Source organism: Protopterus annectens, chromosome 3.part1 (genome assembly GCF_019279795.1).
Source record: "Protopterus annectens isolate FY-2018-M chromosome 3.part1, PAN1.0, whole genome shotgun sequence".
Lineage (NCBI taxonomy): Eukaryota > Metazoa > Chordata > Ceratodontiformes > Protopteridae > Protopterus > Protopterus annectens.
Genome location: NC_056732.1, coordinates 354,892,324 through 354,914,871, shown reverse-complemented (window position 1 = coordinate 354,914,871; position 22,548 = coordinate 354,892,324). Strand labels below are relative to the sequence as shown.

The following is a 22,548-nucleotide window of genomic DNA, read 5'->3' as shown; positions in this document are numbered from 1 at the left end:
TTGTTAAAATAGTACATCATCTGTTATAAGTCTTGCCACCCTAATAAACTGATGTCTAGGAATATTACCCTTGGTAAATTTGTGGTGGTTGTTGTGTCTTTCAGCTTATCCCGGTTAGGGGTCGCCACAGTGGAACTCCGGTCCGCTAATGTTTGGTAGTGGACTTTTTCGTGCCGAGTTACCAGCCCTGACGCACAACCTTCAACGAAGGCACGCTCATTCACGCATGCTTTCACACAGAAGACGCTCTAGCTGAGAATCGAACGGGACAACGTCTTGCTGTGAGGCGACAACGCTACTGCAGCACCACTGTATTTTAAAACAAATAACTACTATCTGTAGTCGTTTTTTGATATAATGCACTAACAATTACTTTACCTAAAGAATTAATTTTAATACTAATATCCAAAAAAGCCTCTTCCTATCTTAAATCTTTAAAACAGTTGTACTTTCATCGAGATGATTTAAAAATGTAAAACATTAATTCTGTGGATGTTTCTATACAAAAAATAGTCATCCACAAAACAAGCATAAAATGTAAATGTTCATATCCTATGGGGTTTGTCAGTATTTCCTTTTCCAACCATCCCATAATAGAATTAGCATAGGATAAGGCTATTGGTACCCGCATAGCAACTCCTTTAACTTGTTGGTAACAACCCTTATTAAAATAAAAGAAAAAGACAACTAAATCCATTAATAAACAGGTGGTATTAGTGTAGTTATCATACCATCTAGTATATTTGGTTAAGTATGATCTAAAATATTCAAATCCCTCTACACTAAGAAAGAGATTTATATTAAGACTGAACATCAACAGTAGACAAAATAAACATTTCCACTTTAAACTGAAATAACCTAAGTTTATCTAAAAAATCCCAAGAATCTTCAATAAACAATGACTTTTGGACCATAGGATTAATTAAATAATCCAAATAAATAGTTACAGACCCTGCAGTTGAAAGTATAGGTCTGAAGGGAGGCTTGGTCTTATTTTCATGGAGGTTAGGTATATTAAACAAAACACCTATAAAAGGATCAGTGATGCTAAAGTCATAAGAACTAATGGTTAAAACCTTGTAATAAATCCAACAGAATATATGCAATATATTTATACTGCTGGAGTGTATTATACATAGTATTTTTTTAGTTGTAAGCTTTTTTGCATTCAATATGCAGACTGCAGGCTCATTTTTAAGTTAGCTTTCAGTATGTTTCAGAACCTCTACGTTGTGATGCTTTTCATTTCAAATATGCAGTCCAGGGTGTTTTGCATCCCAATAGTTCAAACTAGCAATAATAAATAGCAGTAGATTTAAAAAAGAAATTTGAAAGGAACGGTTTAAGTCTCAAAGGATGTAAGGTTGGTACTAGGAAATGTGGGCATTGCAAGCAATCTGGGGCAATTTTGGAGGATACATCTATACAGGTGAGCAACATAGTAAAAATGTAATTTATTTTTGTCACGGCAATTGTAATACCAAAAATGTCATATATTTTGTCCTATGTACATCTTGTCCTAGTTTTTATGTGGGGCAAACAGGGAGACGATTTAAAGACAGAATATATGAACATTTATAGGCGATAAAGAGGAAGGATGACAATAATGCCTTGTATAGGCATGTAAGGGATAGTATAAGATGCACAACCTTTAAGTTTGCAATACTAGAGGTAGTGAATGCATCTAATAGAGGTGGGAGTATAAAGTACATTTTGGGTGAGAAGGAAGTTAGGTGGCAGATTTTGTTAAATGTCACGGCACCACCAGGTATTAATGAATATATTTCAATAAAACGTATATTGCAAGCTAAGGTGTGACCCTCTAGTTTTAAAGGAAATCTAAACACAAAGTTTTTAATCAATTATGCAATAACATATTGTCATAAGTAGCTATTTAAATTTTATTCGTACGTATGAGTAAGGTATTACCAGCATTTAGTGTTTTGAATGAGTTGAACTTGTATTTTGATAGTATGCTATGGAACTTATATTTGCTTGAGGAGACCTGTTCATGGGATTGGTGGGTTAATTATTTGAAATGTCCTGTTACTTTATTTAAAGTGTGTGTAACATTATACATGTGGTTCTGATGAAGTCTAAGTTGTATTAGATGAAAGCGCTTAACGTTTTTATTTGTAATAAATTCAGTTTTTATACACTTTTATATCCAGTCTTTCTCTCGTTGTATCACCCAGCCAGTGGGTTCTTGGTGAACTCGTACTTCAGTAGTCTTGTTTCTTGGTGATTCAAGTTTGTTTGTATTGTGTAAATGTTATTATACTATAATTACTAATTAATATATAACTATAAGTACTAAATACACAACAATTATCATTGTGCACAAAGACATTTGAAATTATTATCATTCCAAGTTTAGAAGACGCAGCCAATGATTCTAAGTGCCAGCACAGCCTGAGTTGCATTAATTACCAGATGAACTACAAATGGAAATCTAACTATGTACAGATGTCCTTAGTGCACAGTCAGGTGCATGTCTAAAGTATTAGGGGACCCCGGATAGGGCTGCAGGTATGTAAATCAGTTTGCATACAAGGTGTATGTGTGTATCTCTAACTAGCCTGGGGCATTTTGGCTCTCTTCATGATGTCTGGGTTCAGAGCTCCTGACATGGTAAGAAAAGTGCATGGCAAAGTCTTGCCACACCATGCAACAGCAGGTATACCCCAGAAGCAGCAGCCACCAACCCAGGGTACACTTTGCCTCCAAATAATGACAGCCTTCATGAAACTGGCACAGTTTTCCTGACAACATCAGAGCCAGGCTTGAAAGACATTGGGCAAAACAATTGTTAAGTATATGTTCGATAGCGAGTCAGTATCTGTCTACAAGCCATGAGGAGACATAGCTGCAGGCTCTCTTCAGCACAAGGGGAAGAGTACAGATTGTTGTTTGGGATTGGATGCAATGTTTTGTATTAGAAGGAATGCAGAACTGTTGGTTCTGTTTGCTTCATTCATGACCTTTCCTAGATATATCCCGCAGTTTTCATGATGATCTTCTTCTTCTGCTTTTGGCTTTTCCCGTTAGGTGTCACCACAGAGGAACAATGACTGGCAGTGGAGTTTTACTGTGTTGAGTTGCCAGCCCGGCGCCCAACCTTCCACAGATGGCACACACATGCACACACTCACACCTAGGGCCAATTTATAGTGTCAAGTCCACCTGTAGCATCTTTGGGATATGGGAGGAAACCAGAGCATCTGGGAGAAACCCACAAGATTGCAGGGAGGACATGAACAGAGCCATAGAAGTGATCCCTGGAGTGAATTTCCTATTTCCCATCCAATCATCAAGGTTTTTCTTGAAGAGTGCTAATGAGGAGCTTTGTTTGATATAGATAGGTATTTTGTTCCAGACTATGGAAAGTCTCTGGGACAGGAATCTATCCCTTCAGCTTGTTCTGTTTATTGTGGTGACAAGGTTTAGGTCCATAGAGTGTGTAACTTGGAGGGATTCGGATTTCTTTAAATGGAGCATGTCCAACAGTTCTGGGTTTGACATAGCTTTGTATATTAGGCAGAGATCGCCTGAGTAGGCGATATGCGACAGAGTAAAGCTGGAGTTTTTTGAGATGGTCTGCATAGGGCATCTGTTTGAGGCTGGTAATCCTCTTTGTGAGGTATTTCTGCGGCCTTTCTTGTTGTTGTAGATGTCTTGTGAGGTACGCAAAAGGGCCTTTGTACTCTATAATGGGTCTAATGAGTGATGAGTAGAGGGGAACAATGACCTCTTTTTTCCTGGATGAGAAACCTTTTGCGATGAGGTGTGCCACATAGAAGGATTTCCTGATTACTGTGGCGATGTGATTATCAAAGGAGAGACTACTGTCCACCTGTGTCCCAAGGTCTCTTATCACACTTTCGGTGTTAAGTAGACTACCGCCTATGTGGTAGTTCATGGGTACAGAGTTTATACCAAAAGGGATGACAATGCACTTTTTGGCATTGAGCTTGAGGCCATGGCTTTGACACCAGGCATCTGTCTCAGTGAGGCCCTTTTGTAGGATGTCCACATCGTTAGGAGTTTCGATTATGACTCCCAGTTTACAGTCATCTGTGAACTTCATTAGCCAAAGGCTTTCTGTGTTAGCCTGTACTTCTGAGAAGTAGATACCAAACAGGACAGGACCCATGACTGAACCCTGTGGTACTCCACTTGTCACTGGTCTGAAGTCGGATTTGGAGTTTGCTACTTTCACAGTGTGGGTTCTTTCAGTGAGCCAGTTGGCAAGCCATCTTGTGACATAGGAATTTATACCTAGTTTAGTGAGTTTATCTATAATTCCAGAGTGGGGGATGGTGCTGAAAGCCTTGGCGAGATCTAGATAGGCTGTGTGAACCACCATACCCTCATCTATGGCTTTGGTGACCGCTTCAAAGAAGTCTATCAGGTTTAGGAGACATGATCTGCCTTTTACAAACCTGAACTGGGTGGGGTCCAGAGTTTGGAGATTACCAATGTCATTGTTTATAAGTTCCATGATGATACATTCCATAGCCTTGTAAACCAGGTTCGTCAGGCTAATAGGGCGGTAGTTCCCGGAGTCCGTGGTGGCTCCCTCTTTGTGGAGTGGGATAAATGTTGCTGTGCACCATTCAGTGGGCACAAAGCCTGAGGTGAGGCTATGTTTGAACATGGTACTTAGGTGGGGTGCCAGTTTGTTCTGTAGTTTGTTTAGAATGCAGTCTGGGATGTTGTCAGGTCCCATGGATGCTGTATTCATGGCTTTGGAGAGTGTGGCTTTTACCTGTGCAAATGTGATTACAGGAACTTTGCATTCTTCTAGTATAGAGATGGGCCCTTTAGGGAGTGAGAAAGGGGTAAAGTTAGCACTGACCCTATCTGCCAGGATAAGGATCTGAAGAAGCGTGTCTTCGCACACGTGAAAGCGCTTATCTGTTCACAATAAATACATTTTATCCATTTATTGTGGTGGTCGACTTCCAGTTTGTATCCTCCTATCTGCCAGGATGTTGGCAATATCAGTTGATTCTGTATATTTAGTGCCATCGTGCTGTAACTCAGACCAGATCTGAGTGTTGCCATTGAGATTCTTGACATCTCTATAGAATGCTTTATGGTTGTCTTTAGAATCAGTGGCAATTTTGTTTTCGTAACTAGCTTTGGAGGATTTTATGAGGGATCTCAGTTTTTTTACTGAAGCTGACCAGGGAGTTCTTCCAATCATGGGATTTTACTCTTTTTTGCAACAGTTTCTTTCTTCTCTTGTAGAGTTTGTTTATGGCAGGGGACTACCAGATTGGCTTCCTTTTTTTGGAGGATAACATCTTGGTTCTGTTGGGTATTGCATGATCCATGCACTCGTGTAAGTGCTTATAAAGTGCATTTGTGTAGGATTCAGCAGTCAAGCCTCTATTGTCCGTCTGCATGGGTGTTGTGAAGTTTGCCCCTTCTGTCTTAAGAAGTGTGAAGTTGGCTTTGGAGAAATTTTTTACAGTGGTTTCCCTAATGGGGGGTGGGGGCGGAATGTGGATGTCTAGGATGACTAGCTTGTGGTCGGATCTGATCAACGAGGAATTGACCTCTGGTGTAGAACACTGGTTGCCTATGTTGGTAATGACCAGGTCTAAGACATTGCTGCCCCTGGTGGGGGTGTGGATAAGTTGATCCAAGGAGTTGGAATTTATGAATTCCAGAAAACAATGAGCATAAGAGTTGGTACAAGTAGTTTTCCCAGTTAATGGTAATGTTGACAGTTTTTGTAGTTTACTAAAGCAGCACCTTTGCAGTCAAGAACTCAGCAAGGCAAGACTAGGCATGCATCACATGCATGAATGTCTGAATAAAACTGCACTGAAGCAGTTATGATTTTCCCCTGAGAGACAGTAAGCATTTTATAAACACTGCAGCTTAAACTTATTTTAAGTGAGGTTTTGTGCAACCCAAACACAGGGATCCCACCATGGAGGCATGAGTCTTCAAATAACATTTTCTTGCCAACGTGTACGTCCTCATATATCCTAATGTCATAATCCATCTAAAATGTGTATCCAGTGCTAATATTCACAAACAAGAAGCACCAGTTCATAAAAGTATCTACAAGTAAGCCTTCACTTCAGAAAAAAAGAAACATTCCGTTACATTACAGTCACTTAGTTGTGAAGGGTTAGGCACCTTTGTTCCAACAACACCTTTGGTATCACAATGTTGAAGGTTATAGACCCACCTCTCTGCAGCACAATCCCTTTCCAATGTGCTGTACAAGCTAGGAACTAGATGAGCAAATAATTCTTATTAAAGACAGGGGTCTCGTGGTGTACATTCACTCAGTAGCTAGGCCTAGTTACACACTGTGATCTTCAAGGAAGGACAGCATAAAGTAAACAGTAAAGAAGAAACATACTAAAGACATACTATCATTTTCTAGAAGGTGCTATGGAATCATCCATGTATCTTACAAATTCATAAAATCTTGTACTTCCCTTATTTAAGTGATAGTTTGCATACCTAGGCCTGAGTAACAAAAGGGTAATTTGCTTTTTAGCTGTATTTTGCTGTCTTCGACTACACTAGCAGCAGGTGTGCTGCTCATAAGCTGCTCGTCTCACACTGTATTCTACAAATATTCAACATTCACATCTCCATTGTCTTTTTCTTACCTGCTAAAATGCTGTCTGTTTTTATAGCGGGAAACTTCAAAGTCATTTCATGTTTGCGGCTGTGTATCATCAGGTGATCTTCAGTAGGAAATCTCTGCAAGGCAGGAAAACAAAAATACTGGTTTCACTACTAGACATCACAAGCCATACAAGGAAATTGACCATTAAAATTGTGTTTGCGATCCACTACTATTTGTGGTGGGACAGCTTCTATCCAAATCCATCCACATCCATCCATCATGTATGTACAAAAATATCACAATTGTAAGACAATTTTTACTCCAAAAGGCTTAAATAGACATAATTTTCTAAAACCCTAGTTATAAAATGTGATGTTATATTTATACTTTGTTATCTTAAATTACTTCATTAATTTATGGGTTACAACCCTTCATCTGCAATGTCTGCTTTTGCATGATGCTACCAGTACAGGAAATATTGCGAAGCAGTTTCCTGAGAACCAAGGAATAATTATAACAACTTAAAACCTGATATTTAAACATTAATAGCCATCAAGTTAGAATCTGACATCCACACATATAAGTGCTTGAAAACAAAGTCAGCAAACAAGACCTCTAAAAGTAACTGACAGAAGTAGTTACGACTGCACTACTAAAGCCTCTCTGTCCATCCCTACTAATGTGTGCTTAACCATAACCTTAACGCTGTTCTTGCCTCTAAAACCAGCCCTGCAGCCTACATTAGAATAATCTTTTCTATGACAGTATGTCTGAATTTAGTGGTGGGTTTTGGTTAACTGATCACACAAAGAAACCATTTCCTTTCTGATCTTTTTGCATTGCTGCAGATTTTTTCTGTATGTTGATTTTGAAATGCCAGCACTGATCGTGTGTTTTAACATACATACACATTAATTTAATAGTAAGGTTTTGTTCATCAATCAGAAAAGAAAACTGTTTGCCTTCATTTTGGGATTGGGCTTTCATATGTTTTCGATAAGATGAGCTTTGATCACTGGTATTCAATTACTTTGCATTCGAACATCAGTGTATTCAGCCATTTAGCAAACACTAAGATACATACACTTCACCTCCACACCAATAACAGAACTCCTCACTCCAGTAACAAACTTATTCTCATAGTAACTAAGTCAAATAATACAGCAGGTGATGCTCTTTTCTAATTATGTATCCAAAATATGGAATGCTGTACCCTATAACATAACTACTATGACATCCTTCATACAATTCAAAAAAGCATTAAAACTACATCTCACTAATAACTGGCTATGCTCTTATGCTCTTGCACGTCACCAGGCTAGGCCCTCCACTATGTTCGACCCTACACCACCTTAACTACCTCACACCTCAAGAGGAACAGGTAGATCTATATTGTATTACTATAGAAATACATACAATATAATAAAACAGATTGTTATGGTTTAGACCCCAATGACCTTTAAGAAGTTGTTGCTTTACACATGACTCCCTCCAGCAATGATTAAGGTCATTATATATATCTCGTTAGACTAATGAAAGTATTACTGTAAGCTTTCTCTGTTTTCACTAATTGTGACTGCTGTGTATGAATATACTACGATTAATTAAGACACACTGCATTTTGTATCTAAATATACTTTGTAAACTTTGTAGTTTTTTTTGTTACATGGTATTCATATGTGTGGAGCTTTTCTCCCCAGGCCTCCACTGAAAATGGACCTGTGTCCAGTGGACTATCCCAGTTAACAAATGTAAAATAATAATAAATAAATAATATAAACTTGGAAATTGTTGCATGCCAGACTATAAGCAATACTCCAAGATATTAAAATCACAGTTAGTACATATTATATCTGTAGTTTCAAGGATCACAATTATAGTGGTCAAACATTCAACAGGTACCATAGTCACACACATCACCCTAGGTCGGTACTTGTTCTCTATACAGACACGCTACCGTCTGCATCTTGATAAATGAAACGTCTATAAAAAGGAGGAAAGTGCAAAGATTGACTGTGCGCCCCTTCAGTGTTGTACAAAAATATACTTCAACTTTAGATCATGAGTTGTGTGTTGATAAAGCTACATTCACAGAAACACAATCAACAGTAGAATCATACAGGTGATAGCTGTAATAAAAAAAGGTTTTTAAGGTCCACTGCAGCCTCTCAGGTGTGACTGTTTACCTTCCCACCCCCTTACTTATATATAATAACTTCATTGTTGCACTCCCACGGTGAAACATGAAAAAACTGAATCACGGCCAGTGCTGTAATGGAAATAGTACCTGCAACAGTTTTCAAGGAGAAACTACTACGGTCAACAAGGTGCAGATGATCAATAATTTGCAACCTCATCTAGTCAATGCTCAACCAAAGCTAAGGAACCTTAAAAATGGAGGGCTTCAGATGTAATGTGTGCATGTCCCAGCTGTCACTCTGTTGAGACAGCCTTTGTTAGCTTCATGCCAAAACACTAGATGCTCATGGCTTATAACTTTGGTTCTGCTGATTTTTTTCTTATGATTTTCAATCAGGCTTCACCAAACTTCGTTATATTTAATACCACAAACAGTTCATGTCAAGTATCAAATGGTTCATCATTGTTTAGCCAGATTCATCCTGTTCATGCCATCTAACTTCGGTAGACATTCTCAGGTCAAATGTCAGCACTGTCCAAAAAGAAAAAAAAAACTTAAAACACTATTCAGTTCCCCTCCTACTCAAACAAGACAAAATCAACATTCTTTCAGATTTCCCAAACTCAAATAAATTATTATGCCAATGCCCCACACCACAAGCACTGAACTAAGAACTGCCCCACACCACAAGCACTGAACTAAGAACCCCCCTGCAGTGCGCAGTAAACACATAATAATAATTTGCAAAATGAAAAGAGCGTGCAGCTGCTCTGCCCCTCAGCATTTCATGCTGCCATCACCTGTGTTTTGGCAAATGTACTGGTGGCCCAACAGCTTGAACCTGCATCCCAAAAAGAACTTGTTCCTGTCATGGAACTGCTAGCACACCTGACTATCTTCTTACAAATGTGCTTCCAACTCTTGCTGACTGATGGTGAAATGTCCATCTCCTTTGTCGTTCATCACAGCTTGCAGTTTGGCCATATTGCAAATCTCACACTCCATCAAAAATTACTCCAGCTAACAACACGAGGAACTTCTGTTTAAGGCTTGCACTGGCAATGCAAGAGGATTTACTGCATAAATAAGAGGTTTCTTCCTACCTAGTTACAAGCTGGTGACTACTTCAGATTCAGCCTTTTTTTTATTTTTGTTAAACAAAAACATCTTTACTAAATTATCACATATGACATAGGCAATCCCACATTTATATAAATAAAAACAATATTGACATTTTTCAGTTGTATACATTATACATCACAAACCATATTGGCATCATTTGGCATAATTTTAATTGCGAACATTATGGATCCCCTTCAGAATCTCGAAGTTTCAAAACTTCGAACTTCAAATGGCTGAGACCATATGATTGAGAACATAAGATCAAAGTTTTGAAACTTTAAACATTTTGAATGGAGATCACCGTACAGTGCAGAATGGGATAGTTACTGTTTTCCTCACTGTAGTGAGATCTCAGAGTTAGTATATTTATTTAGCAGGGATGTAGGGGTGCAGGGGAGCTTGCCCCCCCCCCCCTGCAAAAACGTAAAAGATTTTTTTTTTTATTCTGTTTTTGAAGTTTCAAAACTTCGATCTTCTGGTCTCGGTCATTTAAAGTTCAAAGTTTTGAAACTTTGAGTTTTAGAAGTAGATCCAAACATTACACATCACTTTTAATCTTTCCTGTCACTGTCAGTCAAACATTACATAGCTCATTCAAATACTGCCTTCTTTTAAACCTTGTTCCTCATCTGCATGTATTGTTCCCACAATTCCCATTTTTTCTATGTAATTTGCTCTTATCCTGTTCTAAAGATCCCATTTCCAGCTGTTTATGTCTTACTACATTCACTACTTCTAGTAAAGTTGGTTTAGATTTTGATTTCCATTTTCTAGTAATTACTTTTTTGGTAGCCACCACAATTAGACTCAGCAAAGCCTTACTATATCTAGGCAACTTCAATTCTATATCACAGCTCAAAAAATAATTTCCTTAGTTACACCAATTTGCTCAGCCAGTATCTCTGACACAGCAGTCTGCAGGGAATCTTTAAAGTCTGCCAACTCATTACACTCCCAGAAAATATGTTCCCAGTTACCTCTTTCTTTTGCATCACACCTATGACATTTCTTTGCTACCTGAGAAGAAATGTTTCGGAGTCTACTTGGGGTATAAAAATACCTATGCAAACACTTCCAAGCAAAAATTCTGACTCTTCTAGGCTTTGTTGCATATTTGGGAGACATACATATATCCCCCCACTGTTTCTTTGTGAATTGCTTATCCAATCTCTCTTTCCAATCCTTTCTAACCTACTCTGATTGACTGCAACACCAAGAATGTTATATACGTTAGCACTTGTAATTTGTGCCAAGCCTATTATGTAGGAAAGACCAATAGAAAGTTTAAGGAACGGATACTTCGCCACCTGTTAGACATCAAGAATAAAGTGATAACCAGTGCCCTATATGGACATGTGTCTGAAAATCCAGGGCATTCATTTAGCTTTATGGTTATCTCAAATGTGACTACTAACCTCCGTGGAGGAGACATTGTCAACAAAACTGAAAAGGAAGAAAGCGAATGGATCATGAACCTCAGAGCTAATTTATTTCCAGGGCTCAACAGAGTAGTTCCTATTAAACCTACTTTGAAAGAGAGAAGCCTAATTAAGAAATTAAATGGGGGCTTAAGGAAGGCGTGCATCTGATTGCTGTATGTGATTGGTTGAGCAATTAAGGATCTTTATTTAACAGCAGTAAGTCAGGTCTACACACTAGGATCTGAAGAAGTTTTTTTAACTGAAAGCGCTTATCCTGTTTGACCTGCAACTTGAACAGCACAATTTGTGCTTTTTATTTCTTTGTTTTATTAAAACCTACATTTTAACAGAATTTCTTTGTGAACTTTTCGTTGTGGTGGAAGCCTTTTTTTCATTTTACTATTTTTGCCTATTAAGGCTGCCTCTGGAGGTGGTTTTTGGTTTGGTTGTTTGTTTCTGATTGATTCTTATAGTTATCATGCAATATTTTGTAAGCTGTACTAATTATTCCTTTTTTTAACAGCAGCTTCTGTTCTGGATTCTACTAAAACTCTACCAGTACTGGTCTTATGCTTAGGATCCCCCTATTTTTTTTCTCTTTGCCTATACTATATCAAACCTCGAATGGGAAGGTAATCTCTAGCCTAATGATATTCTTGGCCTCTTCCTATTCTGTTACTTTTCACTCTCTAATCAATTTCTCCCAATACCTTGGTTCTTTTGCTAGTTTTCTCCAATAAATTCCAGCCCCCTCTCACCTATTATCTATAACCCTAATTGCAGTCATCCCGATCGGCAGTATCTCCTTTCTCCTTTCCTGTGTTGGCTTAGTTCTTAGAATACCTTCTGCTACTTTATGAATATAATATTCTGTATGATTATTGTTATTCTTCTTAAGGATCTGCATCCAAAATCCCAGCCTCAGTAATATGGCACCAGAGAGAGAGAGAGAGAGAGAAAAATAAAGCAAGTAAGTTAAGAACCCCTCCTGAAAGACTAGGATGGAAATGGCATGGAGAGACAGACAGATCTCTGAAACTCTCTACTCCTAATGCATATTAAACCTTTAGGAAGAAGGAGGCAGTACCAAAAGGCACACAGAAGTCTAATTTCACAAATACTAGGGCATTCTAGGCTTGCATTAAGGCTATGAGGGATGGACAGCCAGTGAAATTCAAGCATTTTTTTACTGGTCTTTAAGAATGATCTGATGAAGAAAGGTTTAGTCAGCATTTCTATGCAACATTTCATTCTGTACAGAATCACCCTTAAGACACAACTGCTCAGTAGGTTACCTCAACCCTGTCAGCATAAAGTTGGTCTTTATGTTTTAATTTAGAAGCAATAAGAGAGGCTCCCCTTCAGTGGATGGTCTTCACTCTAAATTCATACTGGTGCTGGCTTCTTAATCATAAAGCATGCTATCTTTCATATAAACCACACTATTGTGTACTGTTGGTATCACAGTTATGAAAATATGTAATTGCTCCTCCAAACAACACTATAAATCTCCTGCGTGCATAAGTCACCTAACAAAGGCATTAGACAAGGCTACCTCCAGCTCAGTACCTGCTTACTAATGTCTACCTCCATCTTTTTTTCGAATCTACTCACATATTCAGTTTGAGTTTAAACACTAAAATGGATTTTGGACAAATCAACACATTGATACTGCTCTGTTTATTATGGCAATCATATTGCAACATCTTTTAATGAGGGGAAACTTTGCAGGGGCCACATACCTTGACCTTACAAAGGTTTGCAACATACATAGCCATTGCCTTCTGTTGGACAGATAGAAATAATAAGGATGTTAACTCCAAAGGTTTATGTGGTTTCAGAACTATGTGTCCATCTGTTCCAATTTTGTCAGGTGGCATTTGCTACAAAATGGCATAACCCTTTAGAAATTTACAGATGGAATACCTCAATCATCATTCATGGACCCTGTGCTACGTGTTGCCTCTAAGCCAGATACAACTCCCCTTGATGTTCAAGAGGCCTTATGTTGTCTACACAGCAGGTCATCTGACAAGGGCTTACTAATGAATACTTTCAAACTCAATACAACACTGACAGTTGACCAGGCAGTATCTTACTGTGCTTCCGCAGTTATTATTGCCAAAAGGATCATCAATCCATAAGTATTCCTATAGGCAAAGCAGTACTTTACCAATGCTTTGAGAGCTATCATTGCACAATATATACTTCTGTCTCACCTGTTCTTTAGCAGTGTGACCACTTCCAAATGGTAATCATACAGGAAATTACAGTAATATTGTAAGGTTTACTGCAGCTGTGACCCCTTGATCTCACCATTGCTGTATATTAACTCACTTGACTGTCTCTCTCATTCAGAAAAAAATGCATTTGTTCGTATGAGGTTCCAGTATGGAACAATGAAAAGAGGTACATTTAAATGTGGCAGATATGTTTATTGTAAATTTATATATACAGGAAAATATTTTATATATCCAATTACTGGGTCTAATTTTGAGTTAAATGTTTACGGCAATTGTGACACAAATAATTTGGTCTATCTGGCCTTATGTAACCAATGTCAAGCATATTACGTTGGCAAAACGAACCAGAAATCTAAAGAACATATTTGTAACCATCTTTCTGATATAAAAAAACAATCTGACACAAATGCATTGTAAAAACACCAACTAGAAAATGGTTTTAATCATGATTTTAAATGTTTGATTTTGAATGTTCTAAAAGCCCCTCTTGGGGGGCATTATAGCACATTTTACAAAATTTGATGAATACTACTGGACATTATACTTGAAAGCACACATACCACGAGGACTTAATGGTTATGTGTCCATAAAACCTCTGTTGAGGAGCTACATAAATGAGTCTGAGTACCATAGTTAATTGGGTTCATCAATTTTATTAGATCATGTGACCTTTTAGAGTATTTAAACACTGATTCTTATTGATGATTTTACTTTGTTTGAAGAAGCCTGTACTTGTCAAAAGTTTTTAAACTTGTGTTGTGTTCATATTAAACAGTTTACATTTTTTCTGATCTGTTCCTGTTTCCAGTGGTTTATTTTATTTCACTAGTGGTATATCCTAGAGTTCAATCCCTAGGTAGGTTCTCTTTGGCAATTTCTTTTTGGAGGTCAAAGCAAACATCAGGGGTTTATAACTGATCAAGTTTGTAGACTTCCCAGAGAACAGTAAAATTTTTCAAGAGGACATTTAACAAAAAATTGCTAGTGTCACAAACCAAACCAGGGAGTAAAACTAAATGTCAAGAAATGTATAATCACATTCTTTAAGAGGCATAACTTCCTTAGTAACTATTATACTGAAAACACATCCCTGAAAGTTGATCACACAGTTATGGATCCTAGAACCTATCTTGATAACAGTACTGGAAGGAAGTCCTTTTTTATTGCACAGCTTAACATCTAAAGGATTGGCTTCCAGGTCCAGGGATGTAATCATATCATTGTGCTCAGCTCTCATTGGACAACCACTAAATATAATACTGCATTCAATATGTACCTGTCCAAACACTTTTGACAACTGGAGCAATCACAATGCTTTCTCACTAAATAAATCAAGGGTCTAAATAAAAAAAAGTATGCAGACAATCTTAAAGCTTTGCCCCTCTTCTCAGCATCATAAAGACTACTAACGGCCAACCTCTGCCTCACATATACAGCCTCAACAGACTATCCGTTCAGATGGATTACATATTTGCAAGTTCAGTGGTAGCATAAACTGCCACTCAAGGGATCTCAGTGTCTTTTGCAATATAAACAGACCATGTTGGAAGGACAGGGATGTACCACATTGAATACCTCTTCTATGGAACTCAGTTCCACTTCACATAATGCAAATTACTTCTTTTATTCTGTTCAGACATAACTTGGATGAAATGGATGGGAACCACAACTTCATCACCCATCTAGCACCCATGTCCCTCACAGATAGGGGCAACAAGTAAATGTCCCAACACATCCTTGTTCTACTGATTTCTGGGTTATTTGTATGCAAAATCTAATGTCTAAAAACTACCATGGCAATGTAATGCTAGGCCTCTTAATATCCTTATTGATCAGTAGCCCAGTTAGCACCTATGAAAATATAAGATATTAACACTGGATTAAACATATACTGTTTAGGATTTTCTAGTGTCATGAGGACAGTGAGTCTAGCTCAGAGTTTCCATGAATATGAAATATCTTCACAGAACAGGTTAGGGGGTAAATCTTATTATGTATTTTTAAGTTCTGCTCTCTTTAAAGCATTCCACAAGCTGCCTTTTATACAGAATTCTATGGCCTATATACATGTTGATTTAATAACCATCACATCACTTCATCCCAGCCCCATTTCTGTGCACGTATGTGCTATATAAATGTTACCAATGTTGCATTTGTACACTTTAGGTTTAAATGTTCTGCTTATAATATTAAGGTTTTCAGTTTTCTGCCATGGGACTATATTTATGAGAACAGTGACAGAGCTGTGCACTATTTAATGTATACTTCTCATTTGTATATTGTATTTTTTTATTATTGTGAAAATAATCCCCACAAGGAACTAACTGTGCCAGAAAGCAAAACAAACATAAAATGTAAAACATAACAGCAACAGAAACATGGCACAGAACAATAAATATATCAGAAATCAAATGGATAAAAACACTAATAGCAAATGGCAAAGAGTACACGCTTTCACTGTATACAGTACTTCTTCATACCATAGCGAAATGAAACAATTACAGTACATATAAAGAAAATCCAAGATCATTACAACCAATGACAAGCAATACCTAATTAAACACAAGTCATTGGGTTCAAACAATAAAACAAGTCATTTAAATAAATCCCTTGATTAAAAGACTGGTCTTAAAGAAACTGTACCATTTAGGCCAGACTGTTTATCAGCCTGGAACCTAACAATCCAGTATAACCTACTGCTCTCAGTAAAAGTCTTACAATCCCCTGCGTAAACTGTACTCAACAATCTCAATAACCATAAAATTAGAAACATGTCAGCAGTCAAACTCCATTACATGTTTAGCAAGAGCATTCTTGTTATTGCCCATATGAATGTTATATAGATGCTCCCTTATTCTCAAAAAAATGGCAATTAGTCTCGCCCACATAAAAACAAGTACATGACTTGCATGTAGCTAAGTAAATCACATTGGGGGTTTGGCAGTCAGGGTATGTGGGTTTTGAAGCTAAATAACAGGCCAAAAGGGGTTATTAATGACTTGACATTTTTAAGGAAAGAGTTTGTGCATAGAGGATATAAGCATAGGGAAGTTGATTATATGTGCAGAGAGGTACTGAATTTGATGTTTGATAAGGCAAGACCCTATTATTCTGGTGTTGATGTGATTACCAGTAAAACAGTTATGTCTGATATAAACAACAAAAAAGCAAGGAATACCGAGTCACTATATAAATGTGACATTTATACAGTGACTCGGTATTCCTTGCTTTTGTATTGTTTTCAACAGTTTTTTTTTGGTTTTTGATTTAGTTATGTCTGATATTGTAGACAACAGGACATATGATACATTGGTTCTGGTTACTTTTTTCGTATGCCAGTGACAAAATGGATATTTGTGATGTCTTGAAATCCAACTAGCATAGTTTAGCCTCTGATGATCGTATTAAGAATGTAGTAGGGGAAGACTATTGATAAGAACACAGGAAGTCTCTTTAACGACAGTTAAGTACCCTTAAAAGATGATTTAGTTGCTTCTGGCATACATTGATGTAACAGATGTAGTTTTCGCAGTTACATTGACACATCCAACATTTTGTTCATCCCAGTTCTGGGGTTATCTTTGTTTTTAAAGTTGTGGTGGACTGCCAAACCCCCAATGTGATTTATTTGGCTACATGCAAGTCATGTACTTGTTTTTATGTGGGCAAGACTAATTGCCATTTTTTTGAGAGAATAAGGGAGCGTCTATATAACATTCATACGGGCAATAACAAGAATGCTCTTGCTAAACATGTAATGGAGTTTGACTGCTGACACGTTTCTAATTTTATGGTTATTGAGATTGTTGAGTGCAACTTACGCAGGGGATTTTAAGAATTTTACTGAGAGCAGTGAGTTATATTGGATTGTTAGGTTCCAAGCTGATAAGCAGCCTGGGCTAAATGATAAGGTTTCTTTAAGGCCAGTCTTTTAATCAAGGGATTTATTTAAATGACTTATTTTATTGTTTGAACCCAGTGACTTGTGTTTAATTAGGTATTGCTTGTCATTGGTTGTAATGATCTTGGATTTTCTTTGTATGTACTGTAATTGTTTCATTTCACTATGGTCTGAATCATGTTTCATTTCTCTATGGTCTGAAGAAGCACCCTATGGTGTGAATGAGCTTACCCTTTGCCATTTGCTATTAAAGTGTTTTTATTCATTTGATTTTTGCCGTATTAATTGTTCTCTCTTGTGTTTCTGTTGCTGTTACATTTTACATGTTTTTATTATTGCTGACATCTAGTGCATTGCATATTGAGGAATAATTTAATATCTTATTGATAACCCTTTTGTTTATCTGTTTATTTGTTTAGTTTCTCCCCCAACTTTCTGCTGTAAAGGGGCTATGCCCTATCAGACTAGCTTAGCTTTCAATTGTAACATTAATAAATAAGTACATTTCCTTCACAGTCCTAAATTCCCTTTTCTTCAGCTGGCTGCAGGCTTCTCCAGTAGTACCTGAAACTCCACATTACACATGCAGGTGACTCCCTTGCACTGTTTGAGTGAAGATCGTTCAATAATTTGGCATGTCACCAACCACATGTTACTGCTCAAACCACCAAAGCCATTCCTGGTAATCCAGTAGTAATGTGGACTGAAGCAAAAGTTAGCTACTTCTTGACTGTTCACTTTTTCAAGGCACAGAGACCTCTGACTATATGGACTGCCCAGATAGTCACCTCATTTGTACTGGGTCACATAACAACATATCTTTTAAACATGTTCATAAAGGCACATCTACCAAGGTATACAACCAGACATTTTGTGAATCATGTGGTACAGACACAAGATTAAATGAATATTTGGTGAAATGAGCCAGTATGAATATTTTTGAAATTAACAAACCATTTCACCAATGCTGTGTTTAACATAATATAAACATTTCTATTCAAGAACAACAAGGTAAACAAAAGTATGTGCCTGACATCATATTAAAACACCCTTTCTGGAAGGAAAATCTACATCATACAGGTCTTTATTGCAGATTCATGAGGTAGTCAGAATTAACATTTGTACTACATGTTCCCAGTTAAATACTGAGAACTGTGAGGCTACAACCACTGGCAGCTTAAAATCAGGCTTATACTTTTTTTTTTCCCCTTTCTTACCTGCAGATTGTATGACATTAAGAAAATGCAGTAAAATATCAACAGAATGTTTTATGATTTCTTGAAAAGGTGGGTTCATTGAAATGAAAGACTACCCTGTAGAAAGAGATTTTGGCCAGAATCCAAAAACAAGATTGTTGCTATTTTATAAATGAATTACCTGGATTCCCAGGGTATGTCTGATGACTATAACTATGATTCTCAGAACTGCAAAAACTGAAATGGGATTAAAGAGAAATATTTTATAAGTCTTAAAGTTGTATCTCACAGTATGGTCCCTTCTTTTAGATATTATGATCTCAGACTTAGTATATATAAGCAGGGGTGTAAAGAATGCAGTCCCCACACTAGGGGTGCAAGGGGTGCTTGAACTAGAAAAAAACTTTTAATATATGACATCAAGTTTCCATCTAATCTGTTATTTTAAAATTGCATGTCATTTTTCACAGTTTCAGGACTCGCAGTATTGCCACGAGCAGCATCAGGTATCTTCTGTATTCTGCTTCAATTTATGAACGTGTTTCTGCACCATCACATTCTTATAAACTGTTTCAAAATGGTCACACTATATTGATATAAAAAGTCACTCTATACATTAGTTTCACTTTACCACCTGCTCTGATCACAGTACCCAGCTATGTCCATAGCAGCATTGTCATGTGGTTAAATTAATAAAGAGTAAAGCAACTAAAAGTCAGGGGACGTCCACTTCCCACCTACAGGAAAGACATTTATTTATTTATTTCCAGTTTGATGACCAGGGAGATCCACTGGGCTCAAAGAGCCTGTTTTTAGTGGAGGCTCGGGGTGAAAAGCTCCATAATACACAGTAACAATAAGCAAAAAAGTAATATTACATAGTAAAACTTAGGTGGGTACAATAAAAAAATAGTGGAACATGCATTACATACATACATATATACTAGACTGGGGACAAGATGTACAGAGGAATAGTTGCACTGAGGAAGTAGATGATGTGTGCAAGGTTATAAAATAACAATTGTAATTCATTTGACTGTAGTTATAAAACTGACATTAGCAAATATAATTTTTCATTGAAGGGGTGAATATAGGTGGAAAGTACATTATTTAAAAAGCATAGATTCGAGACAGACAGTTAAGAAACAGAAAAAGTAGGGTGCATACATCACAGTTTATTATACGAAGTGTGGATGTTCTTAGTTAAATAGCATCAAACTTTATGAGCTGACAGTAGAGAGAATCACCCCCAAATAGGGGAAAGAGAGGACAGATAGTAAACTATTTACAATATATACATTTAAAATATAGATGTTAAATTATGTTATAGTCAGAGTGGGCTGCTGTTTTAGGTAATCAGTATGGAGTAGATTAACTTGTAGTAGGGACATTAGCAGGCTAGGTGGGTTGAGTGCAACTGCATTTCCAATTTTGGGTGAGGTGGGAATGGAGCTGAGTTTTAAAGTGTTCAAAGTTTTCTGAAATCCTTAGAGTGGGAGGGAGAGAATTCCATTTTTTTGCTAGGGAAAATGATAGAAATTGACCAGCGGGATGGTTTGGTTTGTATACAGAAAGTAGATTTTGTTGGGCAGATCTTAGAGTTCTGTGAGGGGTGTATGATCGTAAGATGTTAGTTAGGACTGGGCAGCTAGTGGGTTTAAAAATTAGTTTGTGTGCTGTAGTGAGCTGAAGGTAGTTAAGGTAGTTGGGAAGTTCTAGCCAATTTAGCTGGTGGAGAGATTTACAGTGGTGTGAAGGGTATTTGGATTTACTGGTGAATTTTGAGATTTTGTTGTAACAGATGAGGTAGGATTTGGGAAAGGTATGTAATACATGAGGTAGGATTTGGGAAAGAAAGATATGAAGCCTAGGAAAGAGGACTTCAGAATGGGCCCTGGGCAACTAGGCAACACCACACAAATTTAGTACTATGAACAATACACAAAATACAACTATAGGCATATATACATATAAATATAATAAGATATGCCAAATGTTAACAATTCGAATAAAAAACAATGATGTTTACTTCCTAAGTTTTACTTTAAAAGAGTGTTCTCTTTAAAGTCTTGTAATTGAAAGCAATCATCCAAACTGCTACCATTTGGTGTATCCTACTTGAACTTTTGCATTTTTCCTGGAGGACTACCACACTATACCACTGGTTTTGGACTGCCAAGCCAAGAGTTTCCACATTGCAGGTGACTATTTGATGTCTTTATATATATGTTTGTGTAATTACTCAGAGTGATTGCTCATTAAGACTGCAGTACAGCGGGGTCTAGAAATTTGCCCATTTACCACTGTTTTGCGATATCAGACTTGTTATATATAATTATTAGGGTGTGTAGGTGATGGATGGGTTTGCCCACTATGTAAAATATTGTGTTTTTTGTTGCTGTTGTTGTTTTCTTATTTTATTTTTCAATTAATATAAAAAGTTAATTTTTTTCATACGCCCTTTTGAGTATTTGGTAGTTTACTTAGGTAATCGTGTGTGTGTGTGTGTGTGTGTGTGTGTGTGTGTGTGTGTGTGTGTGTGTGTATAGATATACATATATATATATATATATATATATATATATATATATATATATATATATATATATATATATACATATATATGTGTGTAGAAAGATAGAAAAAAAAGGTAGAGATACACTTCCAGGGGTTGGGAGATATGTTCTTTCCTGATATTGTGTGATCTTGGAGTTACCATATTTAATTATGAAAGTGTGAGGGGGGGGTGCAATTTCCTCAACATGGGGTGCAGGGTGGCTTGCCCCCCTGCAAAAAAATGATGCTTTTTGTTGTTTTTTTATTTTTGTTTTTAAATTTTGTATGCATCAAGATTATTGCTCAGACCATGCATAGTAGTGTATTGACATCTGTGATAAAGACAGAGAAAAGAAGAGAGGGGACGATATAGAGAAAGAGAGTGAAAAAGAGACAAAAGAAGGAAGGAAAACAGTAAGGAAACGTTTGAGGATGATTACATTCCACCTCTTCAGAATCCTACTTTTTCATCTTGACTATCTGATATAAATATATATATATATATATATATATATATATATATATATTTATTTAACATTTGTTTACTGGGAAAGTCTGACTGGGACAGAGTTCATTTTCAGAGGAGGCCCAGGGAGAAACACTCCAGACGCAAGTCTTTGGAATGTTGGAGGAAACCGACACACCTGGAAGAAACCCATGTGAATGCAGGGAGGACATGCAGACTCCGCACAAAAGGCACCCCAGTCAAGAATCGAACCAGAGAACCTCTTGCTGTGAGGTGACAATGCTAACCACTGAACTACTGCACCACTGTGCCACCCATAGTAACCAATAGCTTACTTGGCTTGCAAAGTCAAAAATAAAACAAACTGTTATCTACATAACAGTGTCTAGTCTGCACAGCCCTTCCAGGATACAGTCTGCTTTATAACCAACAAGAAAGTCCCAGGACTCAGGCCTTTCTCACCCCCCCCCCCCCCCCAGGAAAGCATGTCTAGAACCCTCTCCCAGACCCTACTTTCAGCTGTATAACCAAAGTTTATTCCTGATTGGGCCCTCTCCCACTCAACCTTAGAATCATAAGAAACACAACGCAAGTTAGTCACAAGACCACTTACTTCTTGCTAATACCCATCTCATGCTGTACCCCCCCCCCCTTTCAGGAATGGTAAAACAGGCCAATCCTGGTATAAATTTATGTAATGGGTATCCATCTAATTATCCAGATTTAAAGGATGATACTTTGTTTAAATTGTAAGTTGAAGTCTGTTCCAGAGGCGGGGTACATATTGTGCAATAGCATTGTCTCTATAGCACGATATAGTTGTATGCTGATGTAGAATTATCTCTAGTTGTGATACTAGTGAAGATATTTATTTCATAATTTATAAGGTCAGATATGATACA

At 37.3% G+C, this 22,548-nt stretch overlaps 1 protein-coding gene across 2 annotated transcripts in view; it reads right to left on the bottom strand.

The window, feature by feature from the left end:
* Positions 1 to 22,548, bottom strand: part of CREB5 (cAMP responsive element binding protein 5) — a 1,721,100-nt gene that overhangs the window by 1,231,800 nt on the left and 466,752 nt on the right. For both annotated transcript variants that reach the window (XM_044066812.1, XM_044066813.1), the window contains exon 4: positions 6,642 to 6,735. In XM_044066812.1, the coding sequence (XP_043922747.1) occupies positions 6,642 to 6,735 (94 nt within the window). The remainder of the gene's footprint in view (positions 1 to 6,641; positions 6,736 to 22,548) is intronic.